General features: G+C 37.6%; 1 protein-coding gene across 2 annotated transcripts in view; it reads right to left on the bottom strand.

The window, feature by feature from the left end:
* Positions 1-1,145: 1,145 nt before the first annotated feature.
* DEPDC1B (DEP domain containing 1B) overlaps positions 1,146-21,495 on the bottom strand; it is a 78,597-nt gene continuing 58,247 nt past the window's right edge. For both annotated transcript variants that reach the window (XM_058564037.1, XM_058564038.1), the window contains 4 exons: positions 9,812-9,978; positions 7,909-8,085; positions 3,396-3,581; positions 1,146-2,146 (listed from right to left, as the gene is read on the bottom strand). In XM_058564037.1, coding sequence (XP_058420020.1) covers positions 1,985-2,146; positions 3,396-3,581; positions 7,909-8,085; positions 9,812-9,978 — 692 coding nt within the window. In that variant the 3' untranslated portion in view covers positions 1,146-1,984. The remainder of the gene's footprint in view (positions 2,147-3,395; positions 3,582-7,908; positions 8,086-9,811; positions 9,979-21,495) is intronic.

The following is a 21,495-nucleotide window of genomic DNA, read 5'->3' as shown; positions in this document are numbered from 1 at the left end:
TACCTAGGAACAAATCTAACAAAGGTTTGCAAAGAATCTTTGCAGAGAAATTTAAATTTTTTCTCATTTATTCTAAATAAATGGAGGGGTAAACTATGTTTATGGACCGGAAGACTTAATATTGTAAAGCTAGCAATTCTCAATTCCTACAATCCAAATCAAAATCTCAACAGCACGTGTGTGCTAATGTGTGTGTGTGTGTGTGTGTGTAGTTTGCCGAGCTGATATCAAAATTAGAACATAAGGGAAAAAGTCAAAAAAAATATGGAAAAAATCTTCAGCCATATAAATAATGCAAAGTAAAACCATAATGAGATACCATTACACACCCACCACATTGACAATTCATGCTCTGACAATAGGAAGTTTTGGTAAGGATGTTAAGCAAAGGAACTCTTATACCCTGTTGACGAGAGAGTTAATTGGTACAACCAATTTGAAAGTTGGTATTATCCACTCATCGATTTCACACTTAGGTGGTGGTTATATTTTATGATCTCTCCATAAATACGTTATACATTAAAAAAAAAAGTAATCTTAAGAGAAAGAAAACAGTAACATATATTTCCAAAGATAAGCAATAGGAAAGGAGACTCTGTTTGGAGGGCAAATACTGCAGAAAGTAGACTTATCTCTAAACTTTGCTCTAAATAGAATTCCAAGGTCTGAGAATAAATCCTGAAATGAAAAATCTCCCATTACTTTACATATTTGAAGGTAAGGTGGTACCTAAACCAACAGGAATACTTTTATCCATTTTTAAGTAAGCAAAATCTGAGTCATTGTGGGAGGCATTCTGCTACCAAGGAACCGGGGCAGGTCTCAAGTGCAAGGAAAAACTGAGTCCAGAGAGCAGAGTAAGCTGATTAGTGAGCCTTACTCTTAGCTTTTTGGGTAATTGCTCTCAGAAGCAGCCTTCCAGATGCTCCATAATCTAAGTGTACTACAATCTGCAAAAGGGCAGATGCAAAGCAAAAGAAACAGACAAAGCACCCTCCTAAAGGCTAGGACAAAAGCCCAAATCTTGCTTCTTATTTTATCATGGAAATAAATGACTGATGTGAGAACACTGGCCAAGACAATGATGTTTAGCGTTTGAGGATGCTCTCTAACCTACCTAAATAAATGCCAAAAAAGAAACACCATTTACAGTATAAAAAACAGTATTTATTTACATTCCACTTACTTTCAAAAGGATGAGGAAGCTGTGGAAAATATATTTATAAAGGAAGTAGTCTCATTTTACTTAACCCATTTGTGTTTTCCACGAAACAACAAAGATTTGACCTAGAAATGGTATGAGAGACGCAAAGAATTTATCCAGTTCAATTTTCCACCTCTAGCCAAGACTGAAATCATACCATAGCAGGCAGACGAAAACCTACTCCACTTATAGGTAACACCAATGAATATACATGTTATAAAAGAACCAGCTTTAGTAAAATCTGTCATAGCATCCAACAAATCTGTAATAAAGACACAGCCATCATAATATAGGACATTAAGAATCTTTGTGCAACAATGAAAAACACAGAATTTACACAGGAGAAATCACAATTGGCTATTAAGTCAATAGCATCACAGTAACAGTACCCAGTGTCTTTCTTATTCAAGTATATACACTATTTTTAAGACTTGGTTATAACAAAGACATCAGTAACTAGGATGTACACCCAATTATTTTATAAACATCATGAAAAACAACAAATAAAAAAATGAAAATATCCTTAAATTTTGTAACAATTACAAACATGTTAACATTACCACTATATATTTGTCTCATAATTTTTAACTGATTTGTATACTTTAAAAATAGCATTGAGTTTTATAAAAATACTGATAATGGCTCAACATTTTGTGAAGTCAGATAATCCTCATATTTCAGTAGTCTACATTTTCTGTTCTTTCTCCCACCACCACAGTCCTTCTCTTACCACCCATTTACTCAAAACAACAGCAGAGATCTCTAACAGCTACAGAAGTACTACATCCGAAAACTTCTCGTTCTTTGAAATGGTTGGAAAGGGTTTTTCAGTGCCCACATTAGCAGCTGTGGTTTCGGTTTAGGTTTTTCAGGAAACAGAAGTGCTTCACTTTCTGGTGTAGGAAATCGTTCTTGGTAGACTTCAGGGTAGGATTTTTGAAACTAAAAAAAAAAGATCCAAGATGAATCAAAAAAACAGATAAGAGCCAATAAAATTGGGCAATCATTTTAAAATAGGAATTTCTGATCCCATTCTTTCCTGTTTTTGTTTTGTTTTAATGTTTATTGCTTTCCATCAGAAAAGGGAACAAATAAGAAAACAGATCGCAATCAGATTCACTTCAACACAAATCTATTTCTTCTTGTTGAATCATTTGATTCCAATTTCTGTAGATCTAATTCATCTTTAATTTCATCCGATCTTCAAATAAACTTCTCATTTCAGTCATATTTCTTAAAATTTTCCCCACTGCCACTATAAACAGACCTCACTTTAAAAACATTCACGGATAACTCTGACTTGAAAGCAACTTCTGCTCTACGCAGCTAGAGGCAATTCTGGCCTGCCGCATCCCCTCGTCCCCTGGCTCCTCCACCTCAGCCCCGCCAGCTTCTGCCCAGACGGAGAGGACACACCCTATACGACTTCAGGAAAAGCTAAGGGAGAAGCAATATGTTTTCCCTTTGATCTTCACCACTGACCTTCTCCAAAATTACTGAGAAAAACATGATTGAGGGTCTAGAACCCTGGTGCCCTGCGTAAAATTCTATAAGTGTGGTATGACCAAGAAGCAAGCTATGCAGGATTAAGTCTTTAAAAATAAAAACCACTCACTTAATCTTGGGTCCATACTTTAAGAATGGTCAAAGTAAACCCATTTTGAGTTGAAAACTATTCTCTGAAATTAAGCCCTCTCGTCTGACAGGAACTAAAAATTTTTAGTGACGCCTGAGGTAAGAACCCAATTTGATATCGGCTATCTAAAACCAAAGGTTTTTAAATTCTAGACATTTTATATTTGTGAATTCAGTCTGACTTCGCCTTTCAAAAAACTCAAAAGAAATCTGTCCTCATTTGATAGCTTCTCTAAATTTAAAATAACTGTTCCACTAAACCACATCATGCCACATATCAAAATAAAAGACAAATACTAGAGAACAAGCTCCATAAATGAAGAGTTCAGTAACTGTAAAAGGTTACACTGGAGAATAAAGATGTGGGAAACTGATCACAACTGTGTAAATCAATGAGAATTCTGGAATATCTGAACTGAATAATATACTTTCAAAACTGCTATGTCTCAGAAGATGAGATTCATACGAAACCTATTAAAACAGAGAATAAAAAGAAAAAACAATGTAAGAACAGTAGGGAAAAGAAGAAATGACTTATAAAGATTATCCTTTTTACCTGCTTCAGTTTTTTCTTCTTCTCTTTGTTGGAGAGTTTTGTATCCGTTATGACTTCCTCTAACAAGGCTGCTAGGGGTTCCTGGGAGCCATATGCTCTTTGGTATTCAAATTCCTCTGGACTGATTTGACGGCAAAACGATGGGGCAGATAAAGTGATATCCATATCGGCTCCCGGATATTTTATCTGAGGCAAAAGGATTAGTAGTAAAAGGAAAAAGTGTATTTTCAAATAAATTACTAAAATTAGTTCAGATCAAGTACAACATATCTCTTACTAGGAATGCCGTGTCATTCCTCAATTTAATTGGGGAAAATTCTATATTAAAAAGTAAAACTGTTTCCATAACTTCAAAAAAAAATCACTTAAAGCCACAGTTTTAAATATAACATTTTTACCTTTTTAAACCCAAGAGCCATTTTAATAAACAAAAAGCCTTGTGCCCTCTTTTAATAAGATCTGAAATTGAAATATAAACTAAACACATCGACTAAAATGATTCAAAACAGTTAAAATGTTGAACATTTTAGTCTGATGCTCCCTCCCTTGGGGATGGACAGAGGTGCACATTTAGCTCAGCTGTTATGTAGGGAGACCACTGCAACCATCTCCTAATACGGTAATAGTGAGAATCAAGGGAAAACAACAAGTGTGCAGACACTGCACAGAGCTAAAGGGAGAAGCGAGAAATAAGAAGAAAAAAGATACTAAGACCTTGGAATAAATGAGCATTCATTAAAAATCCTTAATTTCAGAGTCCAAGAGGTTCATCTTCTCAAAAATATAGCACCTACTGTTCTGTAGTGGATAAAATTGCTACTATTACATTTACTTCTCTAAGGTTTTTTTTTTCCAGAAGCTACAGTTAAAAATAGATATGTTACTGAGAGGGGTTATTGCATTAAGTACATTCCATGCCTCAACATCAGTTTATCAAGTCAATTAGTGACAATCTAAGAGAGGCAGACCAGAACCATAAGGGAAAGGGGCATACACAGGACACTTCCTTTTTTATTTGAAGCAAGGTCAGAAAAAGCAGGAAAGGGCCAGAATAAAGGGTGAGTGAGGCCCAGGTACAGTGTGACAGCCAGAGGCCTAGGACATGGGAAAACACTAGATACTATGATAAAAGAGTGCAAGAGGAAGAAGAGGGTTGCTGCCAAGACCCATAGAAGGTTGGTGTCAAAACAATGCCTTCTCACAATTTATCCATGCCAGGGTCAGCCCTGAAACTGCCCAAACCAATTCACCAGAACAGTCCAAGGGACACTGTTCATTTTCAGAGGAGCACTGCCCTAAACGTGATATGACATAGGAGCTGAGCAGCCTGTGAGAGAACAGAGATCTATAGGCTCCGAGGGCTAAAGCAAACAATTATTTGGCAATTCGACTGTAAGAAAGGAAATGTAATTGGACAATTGAGTAGTTACTGATTCTATTCAGTGCCATCCCAGTGCCTCTTTACAAGATCATGTTAATCTGCAGTTAAATTAATCATCATAGCTCAGCCTTCTGATCTGCAACTCACAGCAAAGGGCTCAGAGGTATAAGTTGCTGCAATGTATGCCTGTGCTCTGTGAATACACAACCTAGCAAGTATACAGAGCAACACAGTTATTGCTATCATTTTTCCTTGCAGAAATTCAGAGAAGTATTTCTTTTCTTTTTTACATTTTTTTTTTTTAAAGTTTGGCTCATAAAAATATCAGGGGGAGAGGGGGAGACTAAACTAAAACACTAGTGAATATTACACTTTTCACCCATTAAAATGGCAAAGGTATGTATGTATGTGTTAATGATAATACCCAAAGTAGGCTAAAGTGCAAAGAAATGAAGACTTTCTTATACCACTGATAGGAAAGTAAATTGGAACAATCATTCTAAAGGGAAATTCAGCAACATGCAATCAATATTTAAAATATGTTCATGGCCTTTGACCATGTGATGCTGCTCCTCGGAATTTATCCTTAAAAATAATCACTGATGATGGGGCCGGCCCCATGGCCTAGTGGTTAAGTTCAGCGTGCTCTGCTTCAGCAGCCAGGGCTCGGTTCCCAGGCACAGACCTACACCACTGGTCAGCGGCCATGCTGTGGCAGCAGCTCACATACAAAATAAAGGAAGACTGGCATAGATGTTAGCTCAGAGCAAATCTTCCTCAAGCAAAATAATAATAATAATAACAACAACAACAACAACAATAATAATAATCACTGATCAACAAAAAAAAAATCTAGCTATAAAAATATTTATTATTAGGGGCCAGCCCTGTGGCATAGTGGTTAAAGTTCAGCACATTCCACTTCAGTGGCCCGGGTTCATGGGTTCAGACCCCGGGCGTGGACCTACACCACTTGTCAGCGGCCATGCTGTGGTGGCAACCCACATACAAGATAGAGGAAGACTGGCAACAAACATTAGCTCAGGGCAAATCTTCCTTAACAACAACAACAACAACAATATATATATACTTACTGTTATATTGCTAGCAAAATAGGAAAGAAAAAATGGAAACAATCTAAATATCAACCAAAGAAAACCATTTAAATAAATTATGGTATATCCATATTATAGAATACTATGTTACCAACAATAATGATATTGTGGAATAATATAACAATAATGATGATAATAACAACAACAGCAGCTACCAATTGAGGACTTACTATGTGATAAACATTATTCTAAGCACTTTACATGTCTTAAGCCATTCAAGCCCCAAAACAACCCTAGGAGGTAGGTATTAACTATTATTATCCCATTTTACAGATGAGGAAAAAGAGACATCAGCGCAGACGCTGAAGCAGAGACACGTTATACAACATGTCTAAGGTCACACAGCTAATAAAGGGCACGTCAGGAATTCAAACACCATTTAGGTCCAGAGTCTGTGCTCTTGGGCACACTAGCGACGATCAAGAATATTTTATGACATGGGAAATTTTTTTTGTATTAAGTAAGAGAAAGTAACTTAAAAGAGAGAGGAGAAGGAAGGGAGGGAGGGAGGAAGGGAAGAGAAGAAAGAGAGAGAAGGAAAGAAAAGATACAGAAAAACACCTGAAAGACTGTAATTCTGACTGAACATTTGGTGTTACTCAGATAGCTTTTGGTGTGTACTTTCTGTATTTTCCAAATTCCTTCAACATATCAGTTTGATAATTACCAAAAAATAGAAATAATTTTTTTTTTTTTTGTAGGGAAGATCAGCCCTGAGCTAACATCCGTGCTAATCCTCCTCTTTTTTTGCTGAGGAGGACCGGCTCTGAGCTAACATCTATTGCCAATCCTCCTCCCTTTTTATTCCCCCCAAAGCCCCAGTAGATAGTTGTATGTCATAGGCGCACATCTTTCTAGTTGCTGTATGTGGGACGCGGCCTCAGCATGGCCGGAGAAGCGGTGCGTCGGTGCACGCCCAGGATCCGAACCCCGGCCGCCAGTAGCGGAGCACACGCACTTAACCACTAAGCCATGGGGCCAGCCCTAGAAACAATTTTTATGTTAATTTTTCAATTGCACACTGGAAACACTGAACAGTTATTGACTTTATAAGACTTTGGGAGGCAGCCGTTCACTGCCCCTATTGTGGAGCCTCAAAAAGTGCTTAAGTGAAAAGCGATCCAATCATTCAGGAGGAGCGAGCGGACCGTCGGCCTGCCTTTACCAAAAGTTTCTGCTCCCACAGGCTGACACACAAACCCCACTTTGGGGCCACATAATAGTCATATATTACATTTCTCTTGTGTTGTTTTAATATAATAACAACAACAACAACAATAATAATAGCTACCTTTCAAAGAGCACCTGCCATATGTCAGACGTTTGTGCTAGGGGTTTTACAGTACAGTATCCTACTCTTGACAACAGCTTTGTTGAGCAGGTATGGCCTATTTAACACCTGTGGAAACTGAAGTCCAGAGAGCTTAAGGGATTTGTCCAGAGCCACACAACCAGGAAAGAGGGTAGCCAGGAGTTTGGCCTAGGTCTTCATGGCTCCAAAGCGGCCTCCTTCTCCCACACCACATTTTATAGAGGCAGTATGGCGTGGTACTTACGAGCACTGATTCTGGAGACTGATTACCTCAGTTTGAATCCTGGCTCTGCGACCTTGGACAAGTTACTTAAGTTCTCTGTGCCTCAGCTTTCTCATCCAAAAAATACAAATACTAATAGTACCTCTAGGTCCCAGGGCTACTATGAATTGAGACATGTATTGTCTCATGACATAAATCATTTCCATCAGGAAGTATACGTAGATTCTGAATAAACTCATTTAAGAAATTTGCCATCAAAAGTATACGATAATGATTGACATAACAAAACCAAGTAGGCATTCCATAAATTTTCAATAATAACAGACACATGTTGTGCTTACTGTGTGCCAAGCCCTGTTGTAAGCCTTGTTTGTACACATTAATTCATTTAATCCTCATAACATAAAGTCCCAAGAAGCCTAGCAAACTTACACAGCTTTGTGCCGGCAATTTTATAGGATTGGTAATATCCCTTCCTTTACCTGGACTCTTCGTAGATGAGCCACACGCTCCTCTATGGAGGTCTGCAAGGCCATGGGGACTTTCAGAATCTCTTGGTAATTGTCCATCAGAAACGTCACCAGCCTAGCAGCTAATAACTCATCCAAGTCCACTTCATCCTTGGAACACAAGATGCAACGGGAAAATGTCTGAACCATCTAAAAGAAAAAGTGGGGGGCGGGGGGGGTAAACAAACACAGATGAGTTTTTTTTTTTCCTACTCGGAACTGAGTGCAGTCTAATTTGCAAAAAGCAAATGTGACTAGTCAGTGAGAAATGGCCCACAGCACAGGGAGCACGTCCTACCTGGCACCTGGCCACACCTGGTCATCTCAGATGGGCTGATCTTCTCGTTAAGCAGAATGAAGAGAAGGTGCATCTCCTCTCACAGAGACTTAGCAGAGATACTTGTCTGAGCAGTTTTTAAAGACACCCCCTTTACAGACAATTTTAAATATATGTTTAAACAAATTTTGAAAATTATTAACACCACCATGACTTGGATCATGTAGCACTTGCAAGTTCAAAGTACTTTATAGCCATTTAGTCTAATAATATCCTAATTCCATTATTGATTTATTTTTTGAATCTGCTGGCACAATCTATGTGCCTCAACTGTTATATTTTTTCCTAGTTAACTGTCATTTTCTCTAGGATTTCGTATGTACGTTTGATAATCACCTTTGAACAAAACCATGAGACTTTACAAGAAGCACATTAAGTGACAAAGACTCTCTTTGTGGTGAGCGGAAATATAAAAAATATTATAGCAGTTGCTTCCATAGAACACATATTAACTACTCCATTCTTAATACTAGCCTTTGGATGGATTTTCTTTTTCTTTTCCTACTAATTTTATTGCTGACGATGTTATTTCAAAACCTATAAGCACGAAATCATGTAATTCCGTTTAATAAGACTTCATTTTACCCACACAGTGCAGACGATACTTTATCTTCACTCACATCCTTGTGGACAGAGACACACACAGAGATTCTTTACCTGGAGACTATGGACCCCAGGGAATCCCCGAATGCCTTGAAATTGTATGCAAAATTTTACACATGCATTCTTTTGGGGAAAAGGTGCAAAGTTTTCTTCAGCTTTTCAAAAAGGTCCATTAGCCCCCCTACCCATCCACCAGAGGAGCACTCAGTGCTCCTCTGATCTTCCTCCACACTTCTAAACCCGGGCCAGTGGCCCCCCAGGGGTACACAGAGGTTCACCAGGATATAGAAAGGACGTACATCCCAATGAAGCAACAATTTTGCTCCAAGACTTTTTTTGAGCAAATCTAAGAAATTTTGGTAGTAATTCTAAACATAAACCCTATTTTAAAACATAGGCTGTTATTACAAAGTAGAATTCAAAATTAGCATATGTTTTTAAGCAGAATTGAGAGTATTTTAAGAAATGCCCTCAACTCATGGACCCTAGATCATACAAGTTCTCTTTCTCCTTCCAAGTAGTCTGGTCCAACTTTATACGTTACTTCTCCCCTCTTTACTCCGTTATATATGCTGCATCCCTCCCACTGGTTATGGTAACAGAGGGTCTGCAACTCTTTTTGTCCTGGAGGAGAGAATGTTGATTTCTTGAGACAACTTATCCTTTCTGTCCATCCTTCCTTCTCCTTGTGTTAACAATAGGCAGGAGGCAGCAGAGATCTCGACACTCAGAGATCAGCCCGACTCGCTCTACTTTTCAGTAGGTTCTTTAAGACACTAAAACCAAAAGCACAATACCAGTCTGGGTGGACTCCAAGCCACGGCTCTTTAAGGAAGCCTGCCTTGTACCTTCCTCTGGTTCCCAGCTACTAAACTTTACTCAGGTGAAATTTACTCAAAAAACTCAAGTCATGTTAGACGTTAGAAATCAACTTACCAGTGTTCGGGTGCCAAAGCCATCACACAGTGGCGGCATCTCCTTATTTAAGCAGATCCTTGCCATCATCCTCATCAACAGCTGTAACTTTCTCCTATTTTCAGGTGGCAGGAGGAGGCAGCAAATCTGAAATGCTTCAATGGCCATTTTCTCTTTCTGTAACAAACCTGATTTAGGAAAAAAGTTTTTAATTTTTTAAAATCTATAGCCTACTTGAATCTACTATGTTCACATATTTACAAAATATGTATTACTAAACTTATATAAAACAGGTTCACGTATTCAACTATACTGAGCCAATTGATCATAGATCCACTGTGACTCACAAATCAGCATAGAAAACGCAAACCATCAACTAGGGATGACAAATATATAGAACAAATACATTTCCTCCTTCCACACCCTTCACAGATATAACTAAATTTTCATAGCATCTTTTCCCACTGAACCAAGAGCAGTCAAGTGAAGCCTAACCTAACCCTTAACACTTACACCGACAACAGGTCCAAGATAGCATGAGAAAGAACATGACGGTGCCATCACTGCCCTGAATTCTCTCCCATTGTATTATTTCCTCATGAGGAGCTGGGTCACCATCTTGCATGACTCTCGAAGACTAAATAATAGGACTAATGCTCCTATATTCAGTCCACTGCCAAATGGCTCCATTTCTTTCTAAATAACACCTGTCAACCAACCCTTCCTCCCACTTAAGCTATTTTTTCTAGCTAAGCGTGCTGATTCAAGGGTGTTACATGCCATCCCTCCTCACCCAGGAAGATTTTGCTAAATACCAGGGTATTCTAATATTGTGGTCTCTTCAATCGTATTTGTCCCTGGACATACCCATATCCAAGCCTGCTAAAGAGATGAAACTGCTTTCACCAATTTATTGGTCTATATCCAACCTTTCCAAGTTCCCACTGGTCTCTGACTTGGAGGCAAAACCATCTTTTACATTCAATAAATATTTTCTGACGATGTATGATATGCCAGGAACTCTGTTAGGTCCTGGAAATACAGATATATACCAGGTCCCTTCCTTTGAAGAGCGTATGTACTGTGAGAAGGAGAGACCTTCTGGAAGGGCCATATTAGAGGAACTCTAAGTCATTCGATATGACTGCAGTATAGGCCATGAGGATGAGGGCTTGGTATAGAAGTGAAGCTAAAAAGGCTGGCAGAGAACAACAAAAGACCCCGAATAGTTAAAGGAATCCTGAGAAAAAAGAACAAAGCTGGAGGTATCACACTCCCTGATTTCAAAATATACTACAAAGCTATAGTAACCAAAACAGCATGGTACTGGCACAAAAACAGACACACAGATCAATGGAATAGAATCGAAAGCCCAGCAATAAACCCACACATCTATGGACAGCTAATCTTTGACAGAGGAGCCAAGAACATACAATGGGGAAAAGAAAGTCTCTTCAACAAATGGTGTTGGGAAAACTGGATAGCCACATGCAAAAAAATGAAAGTAGACCCTTACCTTACACCATACACAAAAATTAACTCCAAATCGATTAAAGACTTGAATGTAAGACCTGAAACTGTGAAACTTCTAGAAGAAAACATAGGCAGTACACTCTTCGACATCAGTCTTAGCAACATCTTTTCAAACACCATGTCTGACCGGGCAAGAGAAACAATAGAAAAAATAAACAAATGGGACTACATCAAACTAAAAAGCTTCTGCACAGCAAAGGAAACCATCAACAAAACGAAAAGACAACCTAACAATTGGGAGAAGATATTTGCAAACCATACATCTGATAAGGGCTTAATCTCCAAAATATATAAAGAACTCATGCATCTCAACAACAAAAAAACTAACAACCCAATTAAAAAATGGGCAAAAGACCTGAACAGACATTTCTGCAAAGAAGAGATACAGACGGCCAACAGACACATGAAAAGATGTTCAAAATCACTAACTATCAGGGAAATGCAAATCAAAACTACAATGAGATATCACCTCACGCCCGTCAGAATGGCTATAATTAACAGGACAGGAAACAACATGTGTTGGAGAGGATGTGGAGAGAAGGGAACTCTCATACACTGCTGGTGGGAGTGCAAACTGGTGCAGCCACTATGGAAAACTGTATGGAGCTTCCTCAAAAAATCAAGGTTAGAACTACCATATGATCCAGCTATTCCACTGTTGGGTATTTATCAAAAGAACTTGAAAACACCAATATGTAAAGGTACATGCACCCCTGTGTTCATTGCAGCGTTATTCACAATAGCCAAGACTTGGAAGCAACCTAAGTGCCCATCAAGGGACGAATGGATAAAGAAGATGTGGTATATATACACAATGGAATACTACTCAGCCATACAAAACGATGAAATCCAGCCATTTGTGACAACATGGATGGACATTGAAGGTATAATGCAAAGTGAAATAAGTCAGAGGGAGAAGGTCAAATACCATATGATTTCTTTCATTAAGTAGTAGATAATAACAACAACAAACAAACACATAGGGACAGAGATTGGATCGATGGTTGCGGGGGGGGGGGAGGCGGGTGAAGGGGATGGTTCGGTACATGTGTGTGGTGATAGGTTGTAGTTGGTGTTTTGGTGGTGAACATGATGTAATCTGTGCAGAAGTGGAGGTGTAGTGATGTACACCTGAAATTTTTACAATGTTGTAAACCAATGTTACTGCAATAAACAAAAAATTTAAATAAATAAATAAATAAATAAATAAATAAATAAATAAAATCATTATTCCATTGGAAAAAAAATAAAATAAAATAAAATACACAAATAAAAAAAATTTCTTTGTTAAGATACTGTTAAACTAATACATAAAAATTACATCCATCTTATCTTTACAAAAAAAAAACTCTATTACTAAATTCTAAACTTCCAGTTGCTTGCATGGAAAAAGCTAAACTTGGAGTTGGCCATGATTTCAGGCTTTATAAAAATTATGTGAGATGGCCCAGGTAAATCTGTCTCAGGAATTTGTCTAAACAAACCTACACACTGGGAGATGAAAGGCCACCCTGGACTTACAAATATCACAACTCACTGTCCTCCCTCCCCGAGACTCCCCTTTCCTCCCTTTGGCCACTGATCCCAGCTAAGACTCCTTGCAATTCCTTCCAATTGTCAATCTTCCCACGTCCTGTGAGAACAGAAACCATGTTACTAATCCCCTCCTCCCTTAACTAATCTCCCAAAACAGTGCCCCTGCCTCTGGCAATAGAGGAGCCACCATCAGTAGCTTGAATGGAAAGACGTCCCTGCTGCAAAATATTGAATAATATGGAAGGAGGGGGAGTTGATTACCCCCAAAGCTCAAACAGCAGCATAAAAGGATGAGGTTCCTGAGACTCCCAGCTGGAGCCTGGGAAGCATTTTACCAGAGGGAGAAAAATGCCCCGTTGTAAGGCCTGGCTAGGTCTATAATACCATTAGATTTGAACTACAGCTAAGCTACATAATGAATAAGTAGGATTCTCTAAGTTGATCTTGCAATTTAGCCATCCTTTACAGCACTGATTCTTGGGGTGGTGGGGAATTTTCATTGTTGAATTCCGGATTTTGTTGTTTTCTTGAATTTCTGCTGGATCCATTTGTGTCTTATTTTTAAAGCTATTTTTAGGGCAGCACTAGATAAGCTTGTATAGGTATTTTGGGCTCCAGATAGTCTTAACTGCTGGAGGAGAGGAGCAGAACATTGTGTGTTCCAAGCCACCTACTTTTAAAGGTTTAGAACATGACCCATAATTTTGATACAGTTTTCATATAAAATTGAAATATCAATTTGTTTCTGCCCCCCAAAAGTATAAAAATTGGACTCCAATTCCCCTTACCTACTCTATTTCTTTCCAATTATACATCATCACCTCCTAAATACTACGGAATATACTTATTGTGTTACCTACCATTGTCTCCCCTCTGCCCCACTGGAATGTAAGCTCCACAGAGGCAGGGATTCTCATCAGTTTTGTTTATTGATATACCGCCAACAGCTAGAAGGGTAGCTGTTACATCATAGGTGCTCAGTAAATACTTTCTTTGGTAAACGTATAAATGAAAGAATATATGAATGAAGGAATGAGAACAACTCATCCCTTGTTGGGATTGGAGCCAGGATATCTGGGTTAAGTCCCAGCTCCCACTAATTTTTTCTCCTTGAACAAGTCACTTAACCTCTACGAATCCCAATTAACTCAGCAGTAAAATGCTGTGAACAGTCATAAAATCAAGTCAATGTACTGCATTGGGGCTCCTTGGGCTATAATGGGGAGCCCAAGTGAATTGAAAGTTTTAATAGCACTGATCACAGCTACTACAACTACTGCATTAAAGTACTAAAACCAACGTCAGGGAGAAAATATGATTTGAATCAGATGCAACTTTGGCTAAGATTTAAGATTTTCTTAAAAACCTGCTTAAGGAAAGTACTGTGCACTGGTACACAGATGCGAGTTTGGCTCTGCGCCTCTGTGATGATAAAGCAGGTAAAATTCCACAATATCCCAACATAGCGATATTATTGAGTAATAAATCACTTAGGAATGCCTCCCTAAATCTTAATTGCCTAAACAATTGCATAACCATATTACATAATGTAAACCATATCACACTATATGTGCATAATTCCGAAAGCCTCTTACAATTATTATTCTGTGGGTCAATGGAAGATTTTCATGCCTGCATTACTATTACATGCAAAGATATTATTATATCTGGCTCCCTGATATTAGAAGGTCCTATAACAACTCTTAAACTTTTCTTGACTTCTGAGCTGAAAGAATGTCGATGTCTATGTCAGCATCAACAAGAGAACTATCACACCATGGCAGCCATATGATAGTTTACCCCTTGCTAACCTAAAGTTTATAAGTCTTTGTTGGAATTGCCTATTAATATATCATGTTGAATGCCAGTCTTAAAACCTAGGTGAAAGTTGGTATTGGTGTTTTGTTTTGTTTTGTTTTCAATCATGTTTCCCATTAAGAAACCGCTGTTGTTAAAATTTTGCCAAGTTCAGTCACTATTTAGATTTTGGAACATCTGCTCTGGTTTAGAATATGCAGAGGGCCTACTGGGCAGGTTAGCATAGCAGTTAAGACTATCTGGAGCCCAAAATACCTATACAAGCTTATCTAGGCCTGCCCTAAAAAATAGCTTTAACAATAAGACACAAATGGATCCAGCAGAAATTCAAGAAAATTAACAGCCTAACAGAACAAAGCCCATTCTGTTCAAAGGAAAACAACAAAATCCAGAATTCAACAATGAAAAATTCAGCGTTCAATCAAAATTACTAGACATGCCAAGAAGCAAAAAAGCGTGACCAATATCCAGAAGAAAAAAATCAATAGAAACAGCCCCAAAAATGATGGATAAAGGAATTAGCAGAAAAGTACATTATGAAAGGTATTCTAAATTCTATGTTCACATATTTCAAAGAGTTATGAACACAGTGAGAAGAGAAATGGAAGATACAAAAAAGAACCAAATGGAACTTCTAGAGATGAAAAATCCTGTCTCAGATGAAACATTCACTAAATAAGAACCATAACAGATTAAATACTGGCCCCCCAAAAAATCAAGAAACTTAAATACACAGTAATAAAAGCTAGCCTAAATAGAACCAAAGAGAGAAAAAAGTAGGAGAAAAGGAACAGAGAGGCAGTAACCTATGGGAAAATATCAAGTGACCTAACATATGTGTAATTAGAAAAGGGGAAGGAGGCACAGAAAAATATTTGAAGAAATTATGGCCAAAAAGTTTTCAAATTTGATGAAATCTATAAATCAACAGATCAAAGAAATTCAATGAATCAAAGCACAATAAACACAAAGAACACCATGTAAAGGCACATTATAATTAAATTCCTAAAAGTCAGTGATAAAGAAAATCTCAAAAGCTGTCAAAGAGACATATTACATACAGACGAATAAAAATAAGGAATAACCACACACTTTTCATCAGAACCTATTCAAGCCAGAAAACAAGGGATTGACATCTTTAAAGTACTGAAAGAAGAAAAACTGTTAACTTAGAATTCTATAACCATTGAAAATACCTTTCAAAATTAAGTCAAAACAAAGACTTTTCAGAGCCCCCTTCCCCCCCAAAAAATGGGAGAGAATTTGTGGCCAAGAGACCTATACTACAAAAAGTGTTAAAGGACGTTTTTCAAGCAGAAGGAAAATGACACCAGATGGAAACCTGGATCTACACAAAGGAAGGAAGAGTATCAGAAAAGATTAATATGTGGGTAAATAAAACTTGTTTTTTGTTTCTTAATTTCTTTAAAAGAAAAATGTCTGTTTAAATAAATAATAATAATGTATAGTAGGGTTTATAACATATGTTATTTAAAAAGCATAAGGCTAAAATGTACGACAATAGCACAAAGGGCAGAATGGAGAATATGAAAGAATATTGTAAGGTAAGTAACATTACATGTAAATAGTATAGTATTTAAAGGTAGGTAAAGATTTCCTGAGACACAAAAAGCATAAACCATAAAATAAAATGATAAAATGGACTTCATCAAAATGAAAAACTTCTGCTTTTTAAAAGATATTATGAAAAGGAAAAAGAAAACCACAATCTGGGAGAAAATATTTGCAATACATATCTAAACAAAAGATTTACATGCAAATAACTCTTATAGCTCAATAATAAGAGAACAAACAAGCCAATAAAAAATTGGGCAGAAGATTTCAACACTACAAAGGAAGATTATGAATTGCCATTGAGCAAATGAATAGATGCCTAACATTACTAGTCATCAGAAAAATGCAAATTAAAACCAAAAAGATACCACTATGCACCCACTAGAGTGGAGAAAATTTAAAAGACTGACAATGTTAATGTTGACAAAGATGTAGCGCTACTGGAACTCTCATGCAGCACTGATGGGAATGTAAAATTACACACCTATTTTGGAAAATAGATGGTTACTTTCGTATAAAAGTAAACATACATTTACCACATGAGGTAAATTCTCATATCATAGCATATGGTAAATTCTAGCTATTTACCCAAAAGAAGAAAGACATATGTTCATACTAAGTCTTGTACATGGATGTTCATAACAGCTTTATTCATAATAGCCCAAGACTGGAAACAATTTCACATGTCCCTCAACAGGTGAATGGATAAATAAACTGTGGTATATCCATGCAACAGAATACTCAGCAATAAAATGTAACAAACTACTGGTACAGGGCCGGCCCCATGGCATAGTGGTTAAATTAGTGTGCTCCGCTTCAGGGGCCCAGGGTTCAGATCCCAGGTGCAGACCTATGCACCACTTATCAAGCCATGCTGTGACAGGCGTCCCACATACAAAGTAGAGGAAGATGGGCACGGATGTTAGCCCAGGGCCAATCTTCCTCAGCAAAAAAAAAAGGAACAAACTACTGGTACATGCAACAACATGAACAAAATCTCAAAAACATTATGTTGAGCAAAAGAAGGCAGATACAAAGTATAATTCCACTTGTATAAAACTCTAAAAAAGAAAACCTAATCTATGTGGATAGAAGGTTTCTATTTCTGGTTGTCTGGTGCCAGTGATGGGGTTGGGGACTGGCTAGAGAGCACAAGAAAATCTTTAAGGATAATAGAAATGGTCTATATTTTAATTGTAATGGTAATTACGCTAGCATAAATTGACCAAAACTCACTGAACTGTACTTAAATGGGTGCATTTTAATTTTGTTAATTATACCTCAATAAAGCTAATTTAAAAATAAATTAAATGAATTAAGAGAAATTAGAGACCTAAACATGAAAAAAACAAAACTTAAAAATCTTACAAAACAGAATCGCTTCTGATAGTAAGATATATAAAGATTTCTTGAGACACACAAGTTAATTTGACCAAAGAAAAACATAAAAGCTCTTTGCTTTGTGATTAAAATCAAAAGACGAAGCACAGACTAGGAAATGATATTTGCAAGACTTAAAGTACAAAGGATGAGTATTCAGAATATATTTTTAGAATGACAAAAAAGAAAAAGCAAAAGAAAAATATAGGTAAAGGATAGAAAACATATTTCACCCAAGAAGAAACCTTCATGACCAATAAACAGCAATAAGATTCCTTTTCACACGCATCAGATTAGGAAAATGTAAAAACCTGATAAAACCAAGTATTGGTAAGGAAATGGTCAAATAGAAATATACTACTAATGGCTGCGTAAATTGCTGGAACCATTCTGGAAAACAATTTTCTAGAACTAGTAAATACCAAACAACCTAGCAATTCTCCTTCTAGATATAGAGAAACACATGGATGTCTTTGCAACATTACAAAAAGTGGATGAGTTAAATTAGGGTGGTGGGCACGTGGATGTCTGTTATATTACTCTCTGTTCTGCCAATTTACCATCCTCCCCCCAAATAGTACTTTTGGTGAAAATTTGGAAATCAAATTGCAGGGTTACTTTTTTAAGCGCTATTTGAGAATGTTGTTTTCTTTCTATAAACAATATCTCCAACAACGGTGAGCACATCTAGCACTAGACATTGACTTCTAAATATCATTTTCTACTAAAAGGAACCAAGTATCCTTGAAGCAATGGCTGATTCCAGGGTTGGGGAAAGAGAGTACAAGATGGTCTGTAGTGCCACAAAGTAAGAAAGTGCTCCAAGAATGATGGGGATGTGGCAAAACAATACATGAGCCAGTTTGAGGGGCCTCCTTCAGGGATTCCAATTACATGTATATTAGACTGCTTAATATTGTCCTATATGTCATTGAGACTGTGTTCAGTTTGACCCCCACCCCAGTCTTTTTTCTCTCTGTGCCTTATTCAGGCTAGCTTTTATTGCTACATATTCAAGTTTGTTGATCTTTCCTTCTGCAGTGTCTAATCTGCTCCTAATTCCATCTACTGAAATTTTCATTTGCAATATTATATTTTTTTTTTAACTCTTGAAGTCCAATTTGGTTCTTTTTCTTTTGTTCTTTTTTTATGAGATTATCTTTTTTTTTAAGTGTACAATTCAGTTGTTTCTAGTATATTCACTAAGTTATGTCCATCACCACTATCTAATTCCAGAACGTTTCTGTCACTCCAAAAAAAAAATCCCCATACCTATTAGCAGTCGCTCCCCATTCTCTCCTCCCCCCAGGCCCTGGAAACCAGTAATCTCTGTCTCTATAGATCTGCCTGTTCTCAATATTTCATATAAATGAAATCACACAATATGTGATCTTTTGTGTCTGGCTTCTTCCACTTAGAATAATGGTTTCAAGATATATCCATGTTGTACCATGTAACAGTATTTCACTCCTTTATATGGCTGAATAATATTCCATTGGATGGATATACTACATTTTATTCATTTATCATTTAATGGGCATTTCAGTTGTTTCCTCTTTGGGGCTATTCTGAGTAATGCTACTATGAACAGTCATGTACAAGTTGTTGTGTGGACATATGTTTTCAATTATCTTGGGTATATACCTAAGAATAGAATTGCTGAAGCACATGGTAACTCCATGTTTAACTTTTTAAGGAACCGCCAAACTGTTTTACAAAATGGCTGTGCCATTTTGAATTCCCACCATCAATGTATGAGGGTTCCAATTTCTCTACATCCTCACTAACACTTGTTATCTACCCTTTTTATTATAGTCATCCTAACAGTGGTATATCATTGCGGTTTTGATTTGCCCAGCTTTGAGGAATAGCACCCTAGAGATGTACAGCTTAGTATTTCTTGATCAACAGATTCAAGAGGATCCCCATGCAGATTTTTGGAGCTCTTTCTCTGTATAACTGCTTTGTATTAGTTTGCCAGGGCTGACAACAAAATATCACAGCCTGGGGCTGGCCTGGTGGCATAGTGGTTATGTTTGTGCACCCCACTTTGGCAGCCCAGGGTTCACGGGTTTGGATCCCAGATGCGGACCTACATGTCGCTCATCAAGCCACACTGTGGCAGCGTCCCACATACAAAACAGAGGAAGACTGGCACAGATGTTAGCTCAGGGACCATCTTCCTCAAGCAAAAAGAGGACTGGCAACAGATGTTAGCTCAGGGCCAATCTTCCTCACTGAAAAAAAATCACAGACTGGGTGGCTTAAACAACATAAATTTATTCTGTCACAGTTCTGGAGGCTAGAAGTCTAAGATCAAGGTATCAGCAGGGTTTGTTTCTCCTGAGACCTTTCTTCCTGGCTTGCAGATGGCCGCCTTCTTGCTCTGACACATGGTTGTCCCTCAGTCTGTGTGTTATCTGTGTCCTAATCTCCTCTTCTTAAAAGGTCTAGTCATATTGGATTAGGGCTACTCATATGATCTCATGTTACCTCAATTACCTCTTTAAAGATCCTAATACAAATACAGTCTCATTCTAGTGTACTGGGGATTAGGACTTCAACATATGAATTTTAGAAGGGACACAATTCAGCCCATAACATTCTCTGGTATTCTGAACCCAGGTCACAGACTCTTCATCTAATTTCTGTCTCTTCAACTCAGCAAGATTGATATGCTGTGCTTGGGCTCTACTTCCCTGCATCACAGTCTGAAAAGTCCCTCCAGGCAGAAAGCCAGGGCTATCGTAGGGCTCACCTCATTTGTTTCACTTCTGTCACAGATAACAGTCCTACACTGTGGTCCCACGTCTGCAAGCAGCTGCCTCATACTCTGTCCAGTTTTCTATTTGTTTTTTGATAAAAGGGTAAACCCAGTCCCAGTTTCTCCATCATGCTCAAAAGCAGAAGTTCCTCAGTTACTTTTTTAAAAATAAAAACTTGTTCAGGGCTGGCCCAGTGGCATAGCAGTTAAGTTCACGCGCTCCGCTTTGGCAGCCCAGGGTTCGCGGGTTCGGATCCCTGGCACAGACTGACACACCACTTGTCAAGCCATGCTGTGGCGGCGTCCCATATCAAGTAGAGAAAGACGGGCACAGATGTTAGCCCAGGGCCAGTCTTCCTCAGCAAAAAGAGGAGGATTGGCATTGGATGTTAGCTCAGGGCTAATCTTCCTCACCGAAAAAAAAAAAAAAAACTTATTCAGCCTTGGGTTTTCACTTGGCAGGTCAAGGATCTTCAAAAAATAATAGCTAACACAAATACAAATATTTGTTTGTTTAATCTTCATGACAATGCCAAATCACACAGCTTGTGAGTAGAAAGGCTGGAGTTTGAACCATTTTTACAGTCTGCATTCTTAACACCCATTATATTGCTACCGATAGGAAAAAAATATTCCTCATTCTCATTCCACAATGATATCAGCTCTATTTACTGTATTACAAATTAGATTTAAAATATCATAGCAACTCTTATATAAATAATTTCCTATAATACCTCTAATTTGTAAAATTTCTCCAGTTTCCAAAGAGAAATTGTAAAAAAAACATCATGTCATATACTCGACATTAGAAAAGTAGAGATACTAAGAGCATAGTAAGACAATATAGAACCAAATGACTTTGGAAAAATACTCAACCTCTTTTTCAAATCTACTGAAATTTTCTGAATCTGCAAATGGAAATATAATACTAGTATCAATCTCACAGGGGTATTCTGAAGATTATGAAAAATAATAGTTATATAACAAAATGAGCCCAGTTTTGAGCAATACCCTTTACATTCATAATGTGCAAGAGAATATCTGTATGTTTAATAAAATTAAACACAGAATTAATACAGGAAGATTTTACACATTTCAA

This window comes from Diceros bicornis, chromosome 20 (assembly GCF_020826845.1).
Source record: "Diceros bicornis minor isolate mBicDic1 chromosome 20, mDicBic1.mat.cur, whole genome shotgun sequence".
NCBI classification, from domain to species: Eukaryota; Metazoa; Chordata; class Mammalia; order Perissodactyla; family Rhinocerotidae; genus Diceros; species Diceros bicornis.
This window is presented reverse-complemented; position numbering and strand designations above follow the sequence as displayed.